We start from the raw sequence: 20,762 nt of genomic DNA on the forward strand, positions 1-20,762 counted from the left end.
CCCCGGCACATGGTATGAGGTTGTAGTGACTGCTAGGTCAATGACAGCCTCGCACGAGCCAACATCCAACGAAAATTTGACACTTGTCACCTACTTGCTTCCCATTTCAGCTTATATAATTAATAAATGTTTTTTTTTGTGCGAATGAGCCACAAGGGCAATATAAAATTACAAATAGGGGCGGGGGATTTGAACCTGAGACCTATTGTACACATGCTCTCAGTCTTAACCACTAAGCCAAGACATCATTGGTATATAATTAATAAATGTAGGAGAGGGAGTTTTGATGAGGTTTACCATTGTAGAAAATATAAAAGGTGACTCATAATAGTAACTCAAGATAATAGAAAATGATGTGGAGGGGTGATGTAGAAGAGAGATAAATTTATTTTGTTTTTGAGCAACCTCATCATTGCTCATGCTCTTAAATTGGCAGGTTTTTTACTTACTCCATAAGATGTAAGAAAAATTATATTTCCTCCGATTCTTTTTAGTTGCAACACTTTGATTTTCACGTTTGTCAATGCATATGTTGAATAATTAATATATTCAATTACCGATAAGTAAAAATTATAAAAAATTGATTTTCCCAAACTATACATTAAGACGAATCTAACAAGATTACACATGAAAATATTTTTTCTAAAGTATAGATCATAAAAGGTAAACAAAATAGATTATGTAAATAATGCAAAAAACAAAGTATTGCAACTATTTTAAAGCGGATAAACTAACATCATTCTTTGAACAATTTCCAAACATCTTCCCTTAAACTTCAATCATCTTAAGACCTCAACCATATAATAACTAGTCTTATATGCACGCGATGCGTGCGTGAGTATAAAACCAATTTTTTTTTATAATACATCGGATAATAGGCAATATAAAAGTTACCATAATATGGTGAAATATTTTTAGCAAAAAAAGAAAAAAGAAAAAAAAATCCCCTAAAACCGTGAGATGCGTGCGAATATAATGGAGATTGTAGTATTACAAAAATATGGAGCACTATGCAAGAAAAAATGATCACAAAATACACCTAAAAAAAATTAATCGTTCCTATTTAAAAAAATCTAAATAGTAAAACAATTTAATATTCATGCGCTTACATGACTAAAAATCAAAATCTTAGTACCAAAGTAACTAAAAATATAAAATAGTTTGTTTCTGCCGCAAAAGCAGGCACATTTACTGCCATCAGGATTCTCTTATAGGTTAAAATCTTGCTACTGTAACCAAATTACTGATATGATAGGTTTAGAACAGCAGGTGGAAACTTTGTCTTACATCACTAATGTCAATCAAGTGACGGCATTTAGGAGATTCACGCTTTGCTCCAGTCTTTCATCTTCACGGATGAAGATAAGGTTGCATGTTACTTTTGTGGCAACTCTTTTACAATCAACAATCCAAGTTCTGCAACATCAATTTGCAGACAACAAACCAACATCAGAAAATTACTCAACACAAACACGAAAAAATCAGGTATGCATAGCAAACAACATCAGTCTAATTTTGCTAAACATCAGTATACCCAGGAAAATCACAATAACAACAACAAACACAATAATGTAGCTCTTAGTCAAAATGCACAACAGGAAAATCACAATAACAATTGAAACATTCAATCAGACAAAAAATGAGTTGAATGTCTAAACATCAGTATACCCAGGTTATTGCTTCAGTTAATTTATTGGCCTTCACATCAACCAAGATTAACATTTCCATTTTAGGTAATTATTCAGGAATACATACTGGAGCATAATTTATTCAAAATTTCCCGTCTTATGAACGAATTACTGAAACAAATGTCTTCTACTAATAAAGAAATTGGTAATTTGCCTTGAAATTTGGTCTAATGATTGAGGAAAACATGCGGAGATTTTGAGGAGATTTAGTTTGCTGAGGTTTCTGCAATAAGAACAGCAGTCACCAGACCATTTGAGTGTTCTCTCATATTGACATCATAGATACAAAGTTTCTATAATGTCAATATGACAAAAAAAATACATTTATTTGAGCTAAGTCTATAATAGGCTATTGCCATTGCATTCTAAATAAATCCCAGTTATTCTGATTTTGTCAATATCTCCAAATCACCAAAAAGACCTCAGCTAAAGAGAGAGAGGGGGAAAATCCAGAAAAATTACCTTAACCTTTATCTCACAGTTTTGAGCAACAACAAAAGCCATAAGCATCGAGCGATGAGTTGACAGGGCGTCGTATCACTGCTCTTCTCGAAGCTAATCATCTCAACTTTTTCGGATTCCTCACATGATATTCTCTCAAAAAATATAACAGAGTCATCCTTCGACTTCGACCTGCAAAAAATTCAACCAAATCCAGACAAAGATCGATGAAAATTTTGAAAAATCACACAATTTGATCAAAACTGAATTGAATTGAAGAAGCTAGGTTGCTAAAATTTCTGGGAACTTTAACATCGATTAATACAACATCTCTGATATTTCTACAACAAAACAGTGAATTTGTAGTCATTTTTAACCTAAATATCAAATTACCATCAAAAATCAACGAAACTCGTAATCTGACTCACAGGAAAATGAACATAGAATCATATAAAGCATCAAAACAACAAATATTCCCAGAAATCATTCGATCCAAATAATAACTGTTGCAAACAATATTGAGTAATTTTTACAGCTCGATCGATAATTTTTACAGCAATATATTGAGTAATCAGACATTTCTAGTTCTCCCCCTACACTCCCCATAAACCACGTTCTCACTCTCCTCCTCCCATGTTTTTCTCACTCTCTCTCCTCCTCTTGGCGGAAAATGGCATGTAAATAATCCACCGTTTTTACCGTATAATTTCGCATCATCGTTCACTCTAAATTAAAAATGGCGTCGTTGCAAATAAATCAACAAAATATACAATCTAAAAGTTACACATGCAGTCTAATTGATTCATAACACCGATTTCAAAAGATAAACACTGCAAAGTAGTAGGTATTCCATAATTAAAATCTATGAATTACATAAATTAGTACTTATTTCTAACAGGATGAACCATAAATGACTGCATTCCTTCAGCAAACCAATAATACACATGATCGGGCAGACACGACATAAATCACATTTTCTCCAATAGTCCAAGCTACATTTATGTCCATTAAACTGATGTCAAGCACAAACCCATGATTCATAGAGAAACTATAATATGACACTAAACTATCTAAATTTATGTCCATTAAACTGATGTCAAGCACAAACCCATGATTCATAGAGAAACTATAATATGACACTAAACTGTTGTCTAGTAAACTTGATTCGTAATTTTTTAGTTCAAAATAATGACAATACGTATTATGAAGCGTGAAGTACCTAAAAGTTGAACATAAGTGCAAATTTGAATATACATGTAGTCGTGCCAGATGTAGATGCTCTGTTGGATTTGTGTTGCATTTTCATTCTTATTCATTCCATTTGTTCAAATAACTACATGAAATAACAAAAAGATCAGAAAAATTATTGATATCCAAATTAACAAACACCATGACTGAATTATTAGACAATTACCTGGCGCTGCTGCTTATTTTCGGCTTTCAGCTGAACCATTTTCGATTTTATATCATCATAATCAAATACGGAAGGGTCTTCTTCTAACGCTTTCCTGTCCTGATCATTAAATTCCCACCTACAAACAATTGAGACACTTTTCACCATTAAATTCCCACTCCTAAATTCTAATGGCAGAAGGAATCAACAGCTGGATAGATTTTAATTCTTTTCCTTATAATCAAAACCTATCATACTAATTTCAATCCTGAACAAATCTATATTATATTCAAATGACTGTTCAGCAACAAACAGCAAGAAATTTGACAGATTGCAATTACCCAGAAAAAAATCGATTTTTTTAAATCAAAATCCCAGCAAATGCAAGTCAAGCTATCAAATATTAGAGTCCTACCCAATTTCACATTGCTTAATTCAAATAAATCTAACAATTTCAAGAACAATCCCACTGGAAAAAAGAAAAAGTTCCAATTTTTTTTGAACAATCACCGCCGTCGCCAAACCCGAAGAAATTAAGAGAGGGAGGGAGCTTACCTCTTTGAAAGCGAGAAATTTAGGGTATGTGTCAGGAATCAAATTAAACGGTTTAACGCTTAAAGAAATTGATATCGATGTTCAATAAATTAACCTAAATAAACAGGATTTTCATCCAGAATTCTCAGAATTACAAAGTTTAACGCTCATAAATTCACATATAACTTCAATTTCGGATTAAAGAACCCACAAATTTCTGGAGCAAAATTCAAAATTGCAGTTGAATCCTATTTTAAAAAATCTGGAAAAAAATAGCAAAAATTCATAATATAAAATCAGTGTTTGTAAGGGAACTTACAATGACTTCCCGGAAGTTCGAAGAAGAACGGTGAGCTCCTTAGGGTAAAACGGAGTCATGTGAGCCAAGAACATGGCCTTATCACCAAGGTGTGTCAGAGGCAATGCCGCTAACTGAATTGAAGCTGAGAGCCGCTTGATCCGCGAAAAGCTTGAGTAAGGATTTGAATTATTTGTAAAGATACTGTAATTCGGATTCATAGCTTTATGGATCGCATTTCATTTTTTATTGTAGGGTTTGGAGGGTTTGGGAGAGCCCGGCGGAGGAGAAGCCCGCTGTTGCCATCTCCGCTGCGAGAATCGACATGCCGTCTTGATTTGGAACCCTATTTTGCAATCCGTACTTTGTGCGCCTGCATCGTTGTTTTTCCACAATGAGGAATCTAGATCTTCGAAATTTGTTAGGGTTCTTCATTGAATTTCTAGGGTTTGGGAGTTGCAGAATTACCATGGAGTTTAGAGGAGAGAGAAAAGGCGTGAGTTGAGAGAGATTGTGCGGTCAGTGAGGTTTGAGAAGCGAAGACGGCGAAGATCGAAGGAGAAGCGAGGTTTGAGATCTGATGGAGGAGAGAGAGAGAGAACAAAACGAACGGGACTATGGGAGGGGTGCGAAGGGTTTGGGTAAGAGCTGAAGTTTGAAGGGTATATTAGAAATTTCATGAGGACACGAAAAGTTAATTTACTAAAATGTCCTCAGGAGTTGGCTTATATAATAGAGATGTTTCATAGGAGCTTATCGAGTCCGGACAACATTTAAAATAGCTACATCTGTTTTTCTATATTGATGGGACGAAATTGAAATATGATCAAATTTAGTACCAGCATATGGATATTATTATAAATTAAAATTAAAATTAAAATGATGTAAAATATTCAAAATCGGGGGAACGGGGTATGAAACCAACAAAAGTTGGATTTCCCCAAAAAAAGACAAAAGAAAGTAAAATGCTATATATGTATAACCAAAATAAAATATAGAAATTGATATGAAATTACAAGCTTGTTTAAAAATTACAATCATCATATGTACCAAAATGGATTAGAAGTCATATTCTCATAATCTCATTGGAGTTTTTCAAGATCCAACTTTCTTATCATGGTGATATAATAGTCCCACTTGACACGAATTCGTTGTAGGGTTTTGTATGCACACATGAAAAGTGTATCAATTTGGTCATTGTACCTCTCATAGAGTGCTGGAATTGTGAGAAGAAGAACAAGAGCTGCATGTTAAATGAAAAAGGTAAGTCCAAGAAGAAAAAGTATAGCATGAACAACAACACTACTTAGAAACAATTAAGAGATGGATCTGTAAATGGAAACTTACAAAAGTAGCATAGTGAGACAATATCAGTGAAGCCACCAACAACAGAAATGAGCAACAGGCAGGCAGCAACTCTGAGAAACAGCCTTGAATCTTTACCTAGAGCAACATTCCGGCAAACTAGTACCAACACGTTAATATTTTTGCGAGCTAGCTCTCCCACCTCAGCTACTAGTTCTTCGCTCAGATACATATCTGGTAACGGTGGAGCTGGTCTGTTGGATGTCAACTAATGCACACGGTTAGCAATGTGCCAATGTATTAAGCAAGATGAAAGATTAAGGATGTACAAGCCATTTCATATGACCACATACATACGACTTTGGGGTAAATAACAGCCGTAACACTTGCTAGCTGCTTTTATGTTATTGATCAAGTACATTGTTAACGAGTGTGAACTAAATCCTTAAACATTCAGGAAGCTATTGTGGAGTTTTGCTCATTTTGGTTTATGCTTACGGCCTCAAGAATTGGGTTCTATGGACTGTTCTAACTTCTAACTTCTAAAAGTGATCTCAGACAGTCAGAACAAGCTAAACCCGAGTTTAAATTTATTCTCAACAAGATTCATGATCGAATTTAAGTTGAGATTGAATTTTTGTCAGGTTTGAGTATCTCATGAACATCCACATTCCACTGTATGATGATGCATTTTGCAGTCAAATACATGGAATAAGCTAGTTGTCAAATGCAGTAAAACACAAACAAGTACTCCGTATTAGTTAAGATCCAAATGCTTCTTCTATTAGTGAAAGAGACTCTTTTTGGAGTAAGACTCAGAGCTGATGATGATGATGATGATGATGATGATGATGATGATGATGATGATAAGTTAGACTGCTGATTGCTGAAGCCAAATTTTGGTCTTCTCTAATACATTTGACGAATGGTCTACAACTAAGTATTTAGGCTCCGTTTGGTAGAGCGTAAAACGTTTTCAATGTAAAATGATTTTCCATGGAAAACATTTTTCAAGGGAAAACACAACTCGAAACTAGTTTTCCTTTGTTTGGTACCTTAAAAGGAAAATGGGAGATGATGGTGAAGATTGAGGGGAAGAAAGGCGAGGGAGTTAAGGAGGAAAGAAGGAAAAGTGGTTTCCCTCCGTTTCAAATGGAAAAGGGTTTTTCACATTTGAGGAATCATGGAAAATTGTTTTCCATCGCTTACCTAACCAAACAACGTAAAATGGTTGAAAAGGGAAAAATCGTTTTCCATGAAAATATTTTACGCCCTATCAAACGGAGGCCTTAAACTATGTATACATCAGAACTAAGAGAAGAACCATGGTTGCTCACGCATCAGTGTCAGAAAACTCTACTTTTGTAAACATTATATTCAAAGACTCTTCTCTTTTATTGGCTCTATAAACCACACACCATAAGGGCGCCGGATGAAACATCAACTTATTTTAACTGAATTTATCTTAACTTATTAAATCTGATTGACCTGATCAAAACTGATTATAAATTACTGAATTGATAGGATTTCGTTACAACTTATACCATCTTATTTGAATTTATTTGACCTATACAATAATTTTGTTGCAAAATGAATATTCGATTTCGATAACTTAAAATAATGCAAAACAATAATCTGATTGGCAAAATTAAAAATGTAAAAAGGGATGATTACCTGTTAAGAAGTGAAGCAGCTTTGGACCACACAAATAAAATGGTGATCAACAAGAGCAGAACACTAGAAGTAAGTGAGAGTAGAGTATATCCAGATTGCTCGAATACTAACCACACCGTTAATATCATCAATAAAATTCCCATTGTTATATTTCTTTGCCTCCATAACACCACATCAGCTACTGCAGTAGACAACAATGGCATTAACCTGAGATTTTATATCCCGTATTTAAAATTCGGAAATTGAACAATTCTATATATAACAGAAAACTGATAATTTTTTAGTATATTACCAATTTTGCCTCCGAAAATCTGGTGAATGGTTCTTTGTCTGTTAAACAATCGATCTGAGGATGATCCCATGGTTAAATTGAAGAAACAGAGTGAACAGAATTTGTTTGTTTAGTCGATTGTAATTCATATGAAAGAAAAAGATTGACAAAATGAGGTGGGTGTGATAGTATTCTAGAAAAACAAAAAGGGTCTAATTTACAGCAAAAAAGGTTGATAAATTGAAGAGTACACAAATAGACAATTGGAAATTAGCAGCTCAGCTAAGGTACACTTTTGTTGGAATATTTGTTTACTACTCGTAGTTGAGGATAAAGAAAAAAAAGGGTAAACTAATAGTAATTGCAATGATTTTTTTTTCTTTTTTCCCTGAACGAGCTATAAAAGTATTATAATTTCAAAATGTCATGTATATGTATACAAATATATTATATATCAGAATAATTTTTTAAAATTTTTAATATGTTTTGATTAACTTTTATATAAATTAAAATGAGGGAGAAGATTTACAATTTTTTATCCGATTGAGCTATAAGAGCATTACTCCCTCTGTATTTATTTAAGGGATACACTTGCCTTTTTCGGCCGTATTTATTTAAGAGATACAATTGACATTTTTAGTAACTTAGCAACCTCACCATCTAATTAAATAATATATCTACACCCCAACCCCCACCTCTCACTCCCTAAAATGACATGGTCCTCACTTGTTTTCTTATTAAAATATCTACTCAACCCCACTTGTTTTATTACTTTATTTCATTTAATTATTTTTCTTAATACCCGTGTCCGACCAAGTGTATCTCTTAAATAAATACAGATGGAGTATAAATTAAAATCAAGCGAGGGGATTCAATTATGCGATTACAAGGGAGCGTGTTTATACAAATTGTTGTTAGGCCCTTTTGTTGGACTTTATTGGGGGCATAATTGAGTGATTAGCTGGAATACCGTCACCTCCCATGCCGGTGCTTGTTTGACCCCACATGTCCCATTTCAGTTTTCAGATATGATCATCTGCCTAAACTGCACGTTTGTTGCCACTGTGTGTGTTGGGCTCGTAAATCTTCTACTCCCTCCGTCTTTTAATATTCACACCGTTTTGATTTAATATGTTTGGCAATGCATAACTTTGACCATAGGAATGTTAATAGGGCGGGGCGGATGCGGATGTAGGTCCCTCAATCCCCATCTTCACCTAAATTTTTCATCCCATCATCCATGGCGGGTACAAAATTAATCCTCATCCCCGCCCCAACGGGTACAAACTAAAATCCATCCCCGCCCCACCACCCGCCTGGGTATCCATCCCCATCTCACCCCCGCCCCATACCCGCGCCAATACCCTCCTAATTTTTCTCATTTAGAAAATATTTGTCATATATACGGAGTAGTGAAAAAATTAACTTTAGAAAAAGTACCATATACTAAAAGTAACATATATAATCGAAAAAAAGTATCCGCCATAACAAAGAAAATTCAAACAAAAAAACTTAAAAGTCTCATCTAAATTCATATTATCACTTACAAACAAATAAACCCACATCCGCACCATCACCCATGGCGGGTATAAAGTGGGGCGAGTGGGGATAGGGCGGAGCGGATGGGGATGGGGCGGGGCGGGCGGGGATGGGGCGGATGAAAAAATAACATAGTAACTATGTAAAACATGTAGTTTCTATTATGCATCATATAGTAACTCTTACCATTAACGATGGTAAAATACTTGCGGAATTGCATACATAGTTATTGTTATTGTTATAGTTATATAGTTACTGTCAAAATAATATAGGCACTTTTATTAATAATAACATGGAGTACAAAGAAAGATCATAAAAAGAACATAATGATAAGATAATAACTATTAAAAATATATAGTTACTATTATACATGATATAGTAACTCTTAATATTAATGATAGTCATATACGAGCAAGGTTGTAGATATAGTTATTGTTATGATCATACAGTTGTTGTGATCATAACATAGTAACTCTTATTACTAATAACATAGAAAACAACAAAGAACATAAAAAGAACATTATAATATACATAAAAAACTATACCAAACATATAGTTACTATAATACAAGATATAATACCTATAAATATTATTGATGGTCATTTAGTCACAGAGTTGCAGACATAGTTGATGTGATAATAATATAGTAACTTTATCCATAATACAGTAACTATATCACTAAAAATATAGAATAACATAAAAACATGCACATAACATAATAAACTAACATAGTACCTAGCTATTTCAAAAATATAGTAACTATATAAAACGTACAATAACTATTAAAGAAAATAAACATATGGTAACAAGTCATGATAAAATAAACAGAATATCTATTTCAAACATATAGTAACTATATAATTAATATAGTAACTATTGAAGAAAATAAACATATGGTAACAAATCATGATAAAATAAACATAGTACTTATTTCAAACATATAGTAACTATATAAGACAAAGTAACTAATATAATAATATAGTAACTATTGTACACATATAGTAACCATTATAATCACACAACAACTAGCTTAACATATAGTGACTATTATTATAATATAGTAACTATTGTACAAATATAGTAACTATTATAATCATATAGTCACTATCTAAGAAGCAGACAAAAATATACTCGAAATAACATAGTACATAATGTAATCGTATAGTAACTAGTATTTATCAAAAAGTCACTATAAACTGTTCTTAACATAGTAACTATCTTAAACACATAGTTATTGTTTTAAATTTATAATAACTTTCTAAAAAATATAGTAACTATTTTAAACACATAGTTACTGTTTTAAAGTTATAGTAACTTTTTTTAAAAAATATAGTTACTCTAAAAACTACTACTAACATAAACACAACGAATATTCCAATGACTATTAAAAACATTATTTCGCAATATAAATTAAAGGTAACTATATCATTTATATACTAACTATATGAAACACTAACCCTAATTTCACCCAAACAACAAACACTATTTCTACCTCTTGTGCTTTGCTGCATCAATTCTTAAAGTTCATAGCCTTTGTCTCTTTTTTCTAAATTTAAGGCATTATTTCTTCTTATACAAATGATATGTAAAGTATTTTTGGAGATTCGTCAATAGATAGTGCAACTTTAGGACCTGGAATAACATGTGATTGATACTTCGTATTATTTTCTTATACAAATATCAAATATATAGTAACTATATAAACCATATAGTAACTATATAAAACATATAGTGACTATTATTAAAATATAGTAACTATTGAAAACATATAGTAACCATTATAATCATATAGTCACTATCTAAGAAGCGGACAAATACATACTCTAAATAACATAGTACATAATGTAATCGTATAGTAACTATTATTTATCAAAAAGTCACTATAAACTGTTCATAACATAATAACTATCTTAAACACATAGTTACTGTTTTAAACTTATAATAACTTTCTAAAAAATATAGTGACTATTTTAAACACATAGTTACTGTTTTAAAGTTATAGTAATTTTTTAAAAAAATATAGTTACTCTAAAAACTACTACTAACATAAACACAACGAACATTCCAGTGACTATTAAAAATAATATTTCGCAACATAAATTAAAGGTGAATATATCATTTATATACTAACTATGTGAAACATTAACCCTAATTTCAACAAAACAACAAACATTTCGAATCACTCAACAAAATAATAACTATCGTACACATATAGTAACTGAATCAATATGACAGTTCATACTCTCAAAGGAAGCACAACAATATCAACATGAATCAATATGACATATTGGCATGATGAAAAAGACGATAATTTACCATTATCTCACATATCTGAACCATTTGATATCTGGTGTGAGGAAAGTGATTCATGCATTGCAAAAGGAAAGTGAGATTCATTACTTAGGAGAGAAAAAACCTGAACTCAGGTTAGGAACCAAGGCAGGACTGAAGCAAAATGACATTAGGAAGAGAAAGTTCTTGACCAACCACTTCCATAAAAACACTCTTACTCTAACAGATCCCGAACCCAGATCCAAAACTGAATCTGAGAACACAGCTGCTCACACAAGATCACGAGAGCAGAAAACAAAATTTAATCCATAAAACTGAAAATCTGAGAAGGAAGGCAAATCACTCTCTTAACCTAATAAAAAGCAAAAACTTCGACTTCATTGTTCTTATGATCTCATCCCCAAACTATAGCATAACAAATCTAAGTTACCAGATTAAAAATACCGAATAATTCATCTAACATCTGTAATCCAACCCCAAAATGTATAGCTGGGAGAATGAGATGTCCTTATAAAACAAACAGCGACTGAAGTATAGCCTTCCAACACTTAATATTGTATGACACATCTCAATGAACTCCAGAAGATTTCTTGCCCGAAAAAGATGAGGACAATTTAGTTCCAGACAAATCCTTCCGGCAAAAACTGGTCCTTGAAAATCCTGCTGTTCAACTCCATCCAGATACACCAGAGCATGGAAAATATATGCAACTTGAAAACAATCTTCCCTTACTCTTCCACTAAAAGAGTAAAATCTCTAATTTTCTCAAATAATTCAGATCAAATATAGAAGACAACCCTAATTACTAAAGATAATTATCCTTATCCGAAATTTCAAATGTATCCAGAATACTACTAAAGCATAGAAAAAATATACAGTACATATTTCCTCAAAACAAATTGGTGGCACTATTTCTTTTAAACATAAAAACCCACAAGACCTTCAACCCACAGAGGAACCTAGTCCTTTTAAACTCGGTGGCGTAAAGGGGAAAACTTGAAAAGATAATGCAAGAAAGGAGTGTTCTGGTGTTTGAAGTGTTAAACATGAAAATCAACACACATACACATAAAAAATAAACAAATCAAAATAACAGCAATGTAAAATACGAACAATTAAAACAATTCAAATTAGTGGATTTTAGCAATAAGATCCTATGACATAAGACAAGCAACACAATCAACCAACAAAAAGAACAACCTCCACCTAATATGAATCCTACTGGAAAAGGTTATGGGATCTCCAAATGCATGCACCTTACCCCTTAACAGTTAAAATTCTATCAGAGGATGTTTCCAAAACAAAGATGTATGCAAGCCACAACCTTAATACAGGAGGGAACCAAAATAATATCTCAAATATTCCAATATGGATATCAAGGCCTCACCAATGTAAAATAAAACCTTCACAAAAAAATTAAACATTTTGTTCATTCTGTAAGTATGTGCTTTCCCAAATCACGTTACAGTGGCAAGAAGAGTCTCACTCCCAAGGCCTTTATATAATAACAAAATATTCACAAAATATTTCCAAAAACTACACCACCATACTTTTCCGACACCAGAATTGAATGACCCCTAGCCAAGAGAAGACCCAACTCCCTAAAAGTCACAAAAGAGACACTCTTACAAGGAGATAAGAGCAGGGTACATAGAATGAAGCATGTACGATAAAGTTAAAGAGGGGCAAGTATATCTTGTACGAACGAGCTAGATATGTTCCAGATACAAAATCTAGAAAAGAAGTAAGGAGATTTATTACCTAGGAAGCATCCACATAGGTAAAAGACCAGCTAAAACGCAAAATCCATCCGAAGTAGCTATAAATACTTAACCTAGATTCAAATAGGCATGAGCATTGCAAGCTATCCTTTTTACAACTTACTACAGTCACAGATGATTCATTGGAATAATGGGAAATCTACTTGTAGATATGCACAAGGGCAAAGCTCCAAAAAGTGGCATAAGCAACACTCAAAAAGTTTAGCTGACAGTCTAGGTTAGACTACTCTTCACAGTGACAGCAACACATAACGAAATTTGATGTGACATACACAAGTGTTAAGCAGATGTACGTGTCGAATGAATAAATAGTTGGATACTTCACATAAACAAATGAACTTGAACAGATCTGCAACATAGATCAATACGCATAGTTCCAGGGATATTACATTTGCACACATGACCTAATAGTGTCAAACATGTTTTATAAGGCGCTTGATTAGAGCTTGCGTAAAATTTGATAAAACTTGAACCAACATCATATAATCTCTATTCTTGAAGCAAACACTAAAAAAGGCACAACCATATTCGAGTTTCAAGATTTTCAACAAAGGAGTACACTCAAGCCAGATCTTGTAACAAAGTTGTTCTACACTTGTTCATGCTACCAATGACAGCCGAAACACACTAATGATTCCATCTAAGCATAAAGCAAAGCACAGATAAACAGCTAACTGCTCTAAACCTCAACAAAAACCTTCCCCATTCAACACTTTCCAGTATTCTATAATACGAAACACTGTGTCCATTTCTACTTACAAGTTACAATCAAAGTCCTATTCAATATCAAGTCCAAATTTAACTTCTTTAAGAACCTGTCAGAAACAAACATGGCTCTTTGTGATTGATTGCAAGTCCTGTCCTGTTGAAGTGGTAGGCTGTGAAAGCAAACCACAACAGTTAAACAACAGCTCAACTAGCTCTACACTATCAGGTGGATAACAAAGTGAGAGATGAAACATAATTTGTCAATTTTCACAAGAGACCAACATTTTGATATGAGAATTAGTGTTATTTCCCAACCAGTCATGAACTCCGTAATCGTGACATCTTAAACTACATTCGAGTCCCACTAAATCAATCCCCAATTCCCCATAGTAATAGAAGCAAGAGAAACCAGCACACTGTCCTTATTGTCACCCGAAAGGCTATGTGAACACCTACACAATTGTGCACAAGATCTAGGGGAAAAAAAGGGAGATTTGTTACCTAGGAGGCAACCACATAGGTAAAAGACCAGCTAAAAACACAAAATACATCCACAGAAGCTAAAAAAAATTAACTCGGATTCAAAAAGGCATGAACTGGTTTCTAAAAGTGGCTTTAGCAACACTAAAAAGAAACTAGGCTTGACAAGAACCAACTCACTTCCAAGTTGTCAATCCACAAACATATATATATATATATATATATAAAGAGAGCTTTTATAATCCAACTGTTTGTGATTAGCACTAATATTAGACATTGAAGCATTGAAAACAAGGCTATAACATCATAATTTAACATTGTAATCATCTTTATCAAATCAGTTGTCACAAAGCATACATACCTACTAACAAAAATGTCTCAATTTCTTCAATCCAAAAACCCCCAACAAAATCAAAGTTCATCCTCCAACCTCAAATACTCACCAATATCACCCTGATGAATAACTACCATAGTTTGCGGGTCCGATTTACGAACATCCTTGGTCGATTTGGTGGCGATTCCGAAACCCAAAGGAACATCAGACATGGAATAAACAACAATCCCATCACCAGCATTAATATCTTCAGTAATCCTCCCTAAATGAGCCTTCAACACAGCATTCCCATACAAAAACGACATCTCTGATGTGGGTTTCAGCCATACCTTGTGCTTCGCATTCGGTGCAAGGAGAGATAAAGCGTGGATTGTGAGATGGAAGTTGCCATTGTGGGTGAACTTCCCGACTTGTACTCCTAGCGAAACCAACAGCTCCTTCGAAACGTTTGTTGCGCGTTTCACGAGCGATTCACTAGCGTAGTATACACGATTCTTCTGGAGGCGGAAGCAGTAGCGGCCTGGGAGCGGGTCCTGGGCCGGGCCTTCGTACGACGGGTTGTCGACGATGTTCTTGAGGTTATTGCCGACGAACTTGAAGAGCTTCTCGAAGACGATGGTGGTTTCTTGTTCGTCTAGGGTTCTCATATTCTGGTTTATTAGTGGTGGTTGAAGGTGGCGTTAATGGCGGTGATTAGGGGTTTAGGGAATACGTAAAGAAGAGGGGGAGGGTTTAAGTGGCCGTTTGGTTGGAGAAGGTGAAATGGAAAGAAAATGAGAATGGAAATCAATGAGAAATAATTTGTTTAAGAATGGTTTGTGGTTTCCCATTCTTCTCCCCCCTCTCACTTCTAAATAACTTAGGGGCCGTTTGGTTGGAGAAGGGGAAAGGGAAAGGGAAAGAGAATGAGAATGAGAATGGGAATCAAGGAGAATGGAATGAAAATCCTTTGTTTAAGAATGTTGTTTGATTTGTATTTGTCCATTCTTCTTCCCTCTCTCTCTCCTAAGTAAGATAAAATAATAAATAATAAATAATAAATAACAAATAATAAATAATAAATAATAAATAATAAATAATAAATAATTATTAATTATTAATTATTAATTATTAATTATTAATTATTAATTACTCCCTCCATTCCTTTTTGTTGTTCCCATTTCCTTTTTTGGCGTTTCTTTTTGTTGTTCCCCTACTGAATCTTTACTATTTTTGGCCATAGTTTTTTTACCAATTTACCCTAAGATTCCCCAATATTTACAAAAAATACCCTAAGATTCTACCCTTTCCCACCCACTTTTACCCCACCCACCTTATTTAATTATTTAACCTAACCCTACCCCCCCCTCCCTTTATTACCCATCCCTTTCATCCCTCTGATTTCACTCTCTCATTCTGATTTCTCTCTCTCTCATTCTGATTTCTCTCTCTCACCTCTTCGGATCTCTCTCTCTCTCTTATTTCGCTCTCTCTCTCTCTTAAAATCCCTCCCCTGTTCTTGAGAAAACCCTAGGTTTTCCGCCTCTGATCTAGGTTTTCCTCTCCAAATCTCACAAATCTGAAACGTTTTTGCCGAAAAACTTTCATACAAATTACTCGGATTGATTTTCCGATCAGATCCCCTCTATTTTTGTCCCCTTTTTGGTCCCTAATCGTCGCTGATCTTTGTTTTTCTGGTACGTTATGGGTTCTTCTTTTTCTAGAACTCGAGGTGATTCTGGGGTGGGAACTACTGGTCAAAGAATCCCCGATTCCAACTGTGATTGGGGATCCAAGTGCAACTGTCCCAATAACGAGCATTCCTACTCCGCCGAATATAAAAACAATCTGTATTTGGCCCAAAAAGAAAATACGAGTACTCGAAACTATTTGGAAGAATGGTTTCGGAAGAGGGAAGTGGAGCCAGGAGAGGAGGTTGAGTCAAAATATGACGATCGGAAACCCACTCCCTCAGATCTGCGTTTTTTCGGTGAAGGAGATTCCGATGAGGTATTACTTTTGATTTTTTGCGATTTTTTAAGGGTTATTGATGTCGGTTTTAATAACATGGTTTGATGATTGTTTGCATGTCTAAAAAAGTGGGATTTGATAAATGTTGGATTTATTTGGAGTATTGTTCATTAAACTCGGATTATTTTTTGGATAAGTTGGTCTGATTTCCCATTGCATGTGTTAAAAATGCAGATCTGGTATTATTTCGAAATGATTGGGAATTTTTTGGAGATCTGTTGGATTCATTCGGGCTTTTTATGTTATTCTTTGCTCTGTTTTCTCATTGCATGTTGTTAAAATTGAGTTCTATGGGTATTTTGTGCTCTGTTTTTTCATTGCATGTTGTTAAAATTGAGTTCTTATTTTATTTGGAGGTATTTGGAAATTATTTGAAGAAAATCGGAATATTCCTGTGTTTTGTTGATCTGATTTCCCATTGCATGTGGTTAAAAATGGGATCTGGATGTTTTTGGGATATTATTTCACATTTTTTGGGTAAAAATGGGATCTGGATGTATTCGGATAATTAGTTGGATTTTAATGGAATTATTGTGTGATTTGCTCTCATTTATCTCATTGCATGTGGTAACCATGGTGATCTGAAATTATTTGGAACTTTATTTTGAGTTGTTTGATTAAATCTGATTTTAATTCATGGTCCCCTGTTATTTTATGAGGGCACTAATCATGTTGTTTGTCCCCTGTTGATTGCAAGGAACCAAGTGGGTCTGATTCATTTGATCTGGTGTATGTTGGAGAGTGTGAAAATGAGAATGGTGATGCTATTGGGTCTCCAGGACAACTTTCATCTGGTTATCCCTCCTCAAAGAAAGGAGGGAAGGGAAAAAAATCGGCTTCAGCGTCTGATGATGCTTAGATAAGTCTGTCTCCTTTCTCCCTTTTTTCATTTTATTGAATGCTGGCTAGCTGTGGAGTCATAAGGTGGATGCCAACAACTGTGATCTGTTGTTGGCCAGGGGTGTTGTTGTTTGGATGATGATGTTGTGATTAGTTGTATGGATGTTGATGTTAGATAATGATGTTATGAAATTGATATTGATAATGATGATTGGATGATGGTGTTTCCATATGGTTATGAAATTTTGTGGAATGTTGTCTGTGTGATGAACATGATTTGATGGCTTAATGTCCCCTGTTTTATGGTATGTTTTGTGTATGATAAATATGATGCTTTGGTGAGCATGAGATTTGATCAGTATAACTATGTTTTGGATTAGTAAGGGCATGAAATGATCATAATTTGGGGATAGGGTTTGGGTTATTTCAGTCCTCTCAGTGTGGCCTGGTGTTGAATGCTTAATGTCCAAGCATGTCCCTTTAGGATACAATAATGTCCCTTTATTTGTTGTGATCGATGATGAGTCTTTTTTTTGCTGAGGAACAAGTCCAACTAACCACAAATGCTCGTGCTGCCATTAGTATCAGTAATGATATTTCTCGGGCGCTAAGTGTTTGTGGTTTGGAGTTGTTTTAATGATGCTTGGGGACATTCTGAGATCAATATTAGGAGGTTTGTGATCTTCAATGATGTGATTGTTGATATTCTGAGATCTTTGTTTTGATAATTGTCCTTTAACTTCTTTTGTCGAACGGAGTGAATGTCATTTCACACAATGGAATGTGAATATCAATCATTCCGTTCGGCAGAAGAATGTTAAAGATATGATAGTATTGAAACTACTTGATCAATGATGTGTGTCAATATGTCTGAGAAATGAAACCCTACATGTTAATGATCTGTTTAATGCTTCATGTCCCATGAATCAGTGGAGGTCTGTGATGAGTCTTTCATTTGATGAGGTTCAAACCCTATGTTTTGATCAGTTCATGGTGATCTGATGCATTGTTGATTGATATTGTTATGCTTGATCTGTGATGAGTCTTTCATTTGCTGAGACTCAAACCCAATGTTCCAATAACACTTGTGCACCATTAGCATCATTGATGCTCTTCCGGAGCTAAGTGTTAGGGGATAGGGTTTGTGTCAATGATGCTTGGAGACATTCTGAGATCTTATGTCAGGTTAGACAGGAGAGGCAATTCATGTATTGCAAAACATGTATAATGTGTTTCTGATATTCAATGAAGTTAGTGTTTCTGATCTGTGATGTATGTGTTGATAACCTGAGATATTTGATTCTAAACATGTCCCTCACCACCAATCACCAAAGGGAATACAGATCATGTCACATCATTGATTGATCTAGTATCCCCTTTGGTGAATTGGTGGTGAGGTTGTAAATCATTTAGAAACAAATCTGTCAATGATGTAAAACAACTTAACTGAGAGTCAATGATGTTGCCTTGTTCATTGCTTCCTTGTTTTTGCTGCTTTGTTCTTGTTTCCTTGTCCATTACATCTTTTGGCACATCGGCATCCAATGGGGAAGAATTTCCATCTGAAAATGATGTGATATGCATTCTTTCCATTTGGATGCCGATGTGCTTAGAGATGTGATGTGATAAAGTTTTTGTACTTATGCCTTGTGATCTGTGATGAGTCTTCATTTTATGAGTGTCAAACCCTTTGTTTTTCAATCAAACTCATGCACCATTAGCATCCATGATGTTTTTCAGGAGCTAAGTTTAATTGGAAAGGGTTTGATTCAATGATTTTTGGGGACATTCTGAGATATTTATGAATCTTTGTTTATGTGAGGCATATTCCATGTGTTATCAATGATGAATTGATTGTTTTTGTCAAAATTACATCTTTTGACGCATCGGTTTCAAAATGGGAATAATTTCCATCTGAAAATGATGTGATATTATTATTTATTTCCATTTTGAAGCCGATGTGTTTAGAGTTGTGATATTGCAAATGCTGCCTTGTTCTTAAGAACCCAATGCTGCCTTGTTTATAGTGTTGCCAATGCTGCCTTACCTCTTGTGCCTTGTACTTTTTCTGCCAATGCTGCCTTTTTTATTGCCTTGCCTTGATTACTCTATATTGATGTGAATAAGAATGAAGAAAACAAACTTTACTACACTTAAACATGAGATTCATTCATTGATGCTTCCAAAAGATATGCTTACAAAATGTTTTGCCTACATGTTATGCTTGCATTTAAGCTTACAAAAGTGACACATTGGTTTTACTTGTCAATTTAAAAACATGTCCCCAAAACACAAAAAGTTATCTAATTGTTTTCACTTTGCTTCACTGGTTTGCTTTCCATTCATCATAGAGTTGCATGCATTCATTAACTGCCCATATAGGTGCCTTGACTTGCTCTGGCAGTCTGCCTTCATCTTCTAAAATCTTCTTCTTGTTGTGTGGAAGTTGGTAATCATTGTTGCCTTTGTGTTTTAGAATCTCATTAGAAACAAACTGTAATGTCATCCACACATTAGACAATGTCTTAGGATGCAACTCATTAAAAGAATCATACACTGCTCCACTTAAGTCCTCCACAGTTTTAGGCATTTTCTTGTGCATAAGTGATTGTATTGACCTGAAAAATCCCAAGTCCAAGATGTTGCAATCTGGACTGTTTGCTGGCTGTTGAGTCAACACAAAAGTGAACCCATCTTGTTTGTAGTGTAGTTGCCATTCAGGATCACTTTGCAATATATGTGCCTTTGCATTATCTTGAATGATATAGATGACCTTTTCCCCTTCATGTGGTGGCCACTTGGCCTTGATTGCTGGAAGGAGGTTGTTGATCATCATTGCCCTTGTCTCTATTTGATTTACAGACTTCACTGGCTTTGTTTCAATGGTCCCCTTGAGTCTGTTTTTTGATGTCCTCTTGGCTGCAATTGCATTTGTGAATGGAAATATGCCTATTTTACCATCAAATTCACATTCCCCATTTTCACCCCACCTTGGTCTGGCTACTGCTGCCATGAACATGAATTTTGGTATCTTGGTTCTTGAACTTGCACTTCTGTGTGGATAGGGTTCATTGTTTGCAAGATAAACTCTCTGGTTTTTTTGAGTCAAATAAAACCACTTCTCATCAATATGAATGAAGTCATACATGCTGTAATATGTTGGTTCCTGTGGTA

The 20,762-nt window shown here is 34.4% G+C and overlaps 2 protein-coding genes and 1 long non-coding RNA gene across 4 annotated transcripts; all 3 read right to left on the reverse strand.

Moving 5' to 3' along the window:
- Positions 1–916: 916 nt before the first annotated feature.
- On the reverse strand, positions 917–5,008 carry LOC130461921 (uncharacterized). The gene is made up of 5 exons (XR_008921949.1): positions 4,376–5,008; positions 3,544–3,661; positions 3,349–3,462; positions 2,151–2,321; positions 917–1,416 (listed from the first exon to the last, which is right to left on the reverse strand). It is a non-coding gene; the product is annotated as an uncharacterized lncRNA (long non-coding RNA).
- Positions 5,009–5,311: 303 nt separating this feature from the next.
- On the reverse strand, positions 5,312–7,935 carry LOC110784637 (reticulon-like protein B12). Of its 2 annotated transcripts, none has more exons than XM_021989093.2 (4): positions 7,626–7,935; positions 7,334–7,514; positions 5,702–5,913; positions 5,312–5,597 (listed from the first exon to the last, which is right to left on the reverse strand). In XM_021989093.2, exons 1-4 carry the CDS (start codon positions 7,693–7,695, stop codon positions 5,437–5,439), a joined length of 624 nt encoding a protein of 207 aa, XP_021844785.1. In that variant the 5' UTR covers positions 7,696–7,935; the 3' UTR covers positions 5,312–5,436. The 2 variants fall into 2 exon arrangements, with proteins under 2 accessions (XP_021844785.1, XP_021844786.1); XM_021989094.2 differs by having other exon boundaries at positions 7,334–7,540.
- A 6,649-nt stretch (positions 7,936–14,584) lies between these two features.
- Positions 14,585–15,585, reverse strand: LOC110784589 (uncharacterized). Its single transcript, XM_021989040.2, has one exon. The coding sequence runs from the start codon at positions 15,383–15,385 to the stop codon at positions 14,816–14,818; it is 570 nt and encodes a 189-aa protein (XP_021844732.1). The 5' UTR covers positions 15,386–15,585; the 3' UTR covers positions 14,585–14,815.
- Between the last annotated feature and the right edge of the window lie 5,177 nt (positions 15,586–20,762).

The sequence above is a fragment of the Spinacia oleracea genome, chromosome 5 (genome assembly GCF_020520425.1).
Source record: "Spinacia oleracea cultivar Varoflay chromosome 5, BTI_SOV_V1, whole genome shotgun sequence".
NCBI lineage: Eukaryota > Viridiplantae > Streptophyta > Magnoliopsida > Caryophyllales > Amaranthaceae > Spinacia > Spinacia oleracea.

Bases quoted from the DNA above. Each gene is read 5' to 3' on its own strand.
- LOC110784637 (XM_021989093.2), bottom strand. From the start codon at position 7,695: ATGGGATCATCCTCAGATCGATTGTTTAACAGACAAAGAACCATTCAC. The intron at 5,914-7,333 runs GTAATCATCCCT...GACATCCAACAG, and splicing joins GCTGCTTCACTTCTTAACAG to ACCAGCTCCACCGTTACCAG. The intron at 5,598-5,701 runs GTAAGTTTCCAT...TTTAACATGCAG, and splicing joins TGTCTCACTATGCTACTTTT to CTCTTGTTCTTCTTCTCACA.
- LOC110784589 (XM_021989040.2), bottom strand. From the start codon at position 15,385: ATGAGAACCCTAGACGAACAAGAAACCACCATCGTCTTCGAGAAGCTC.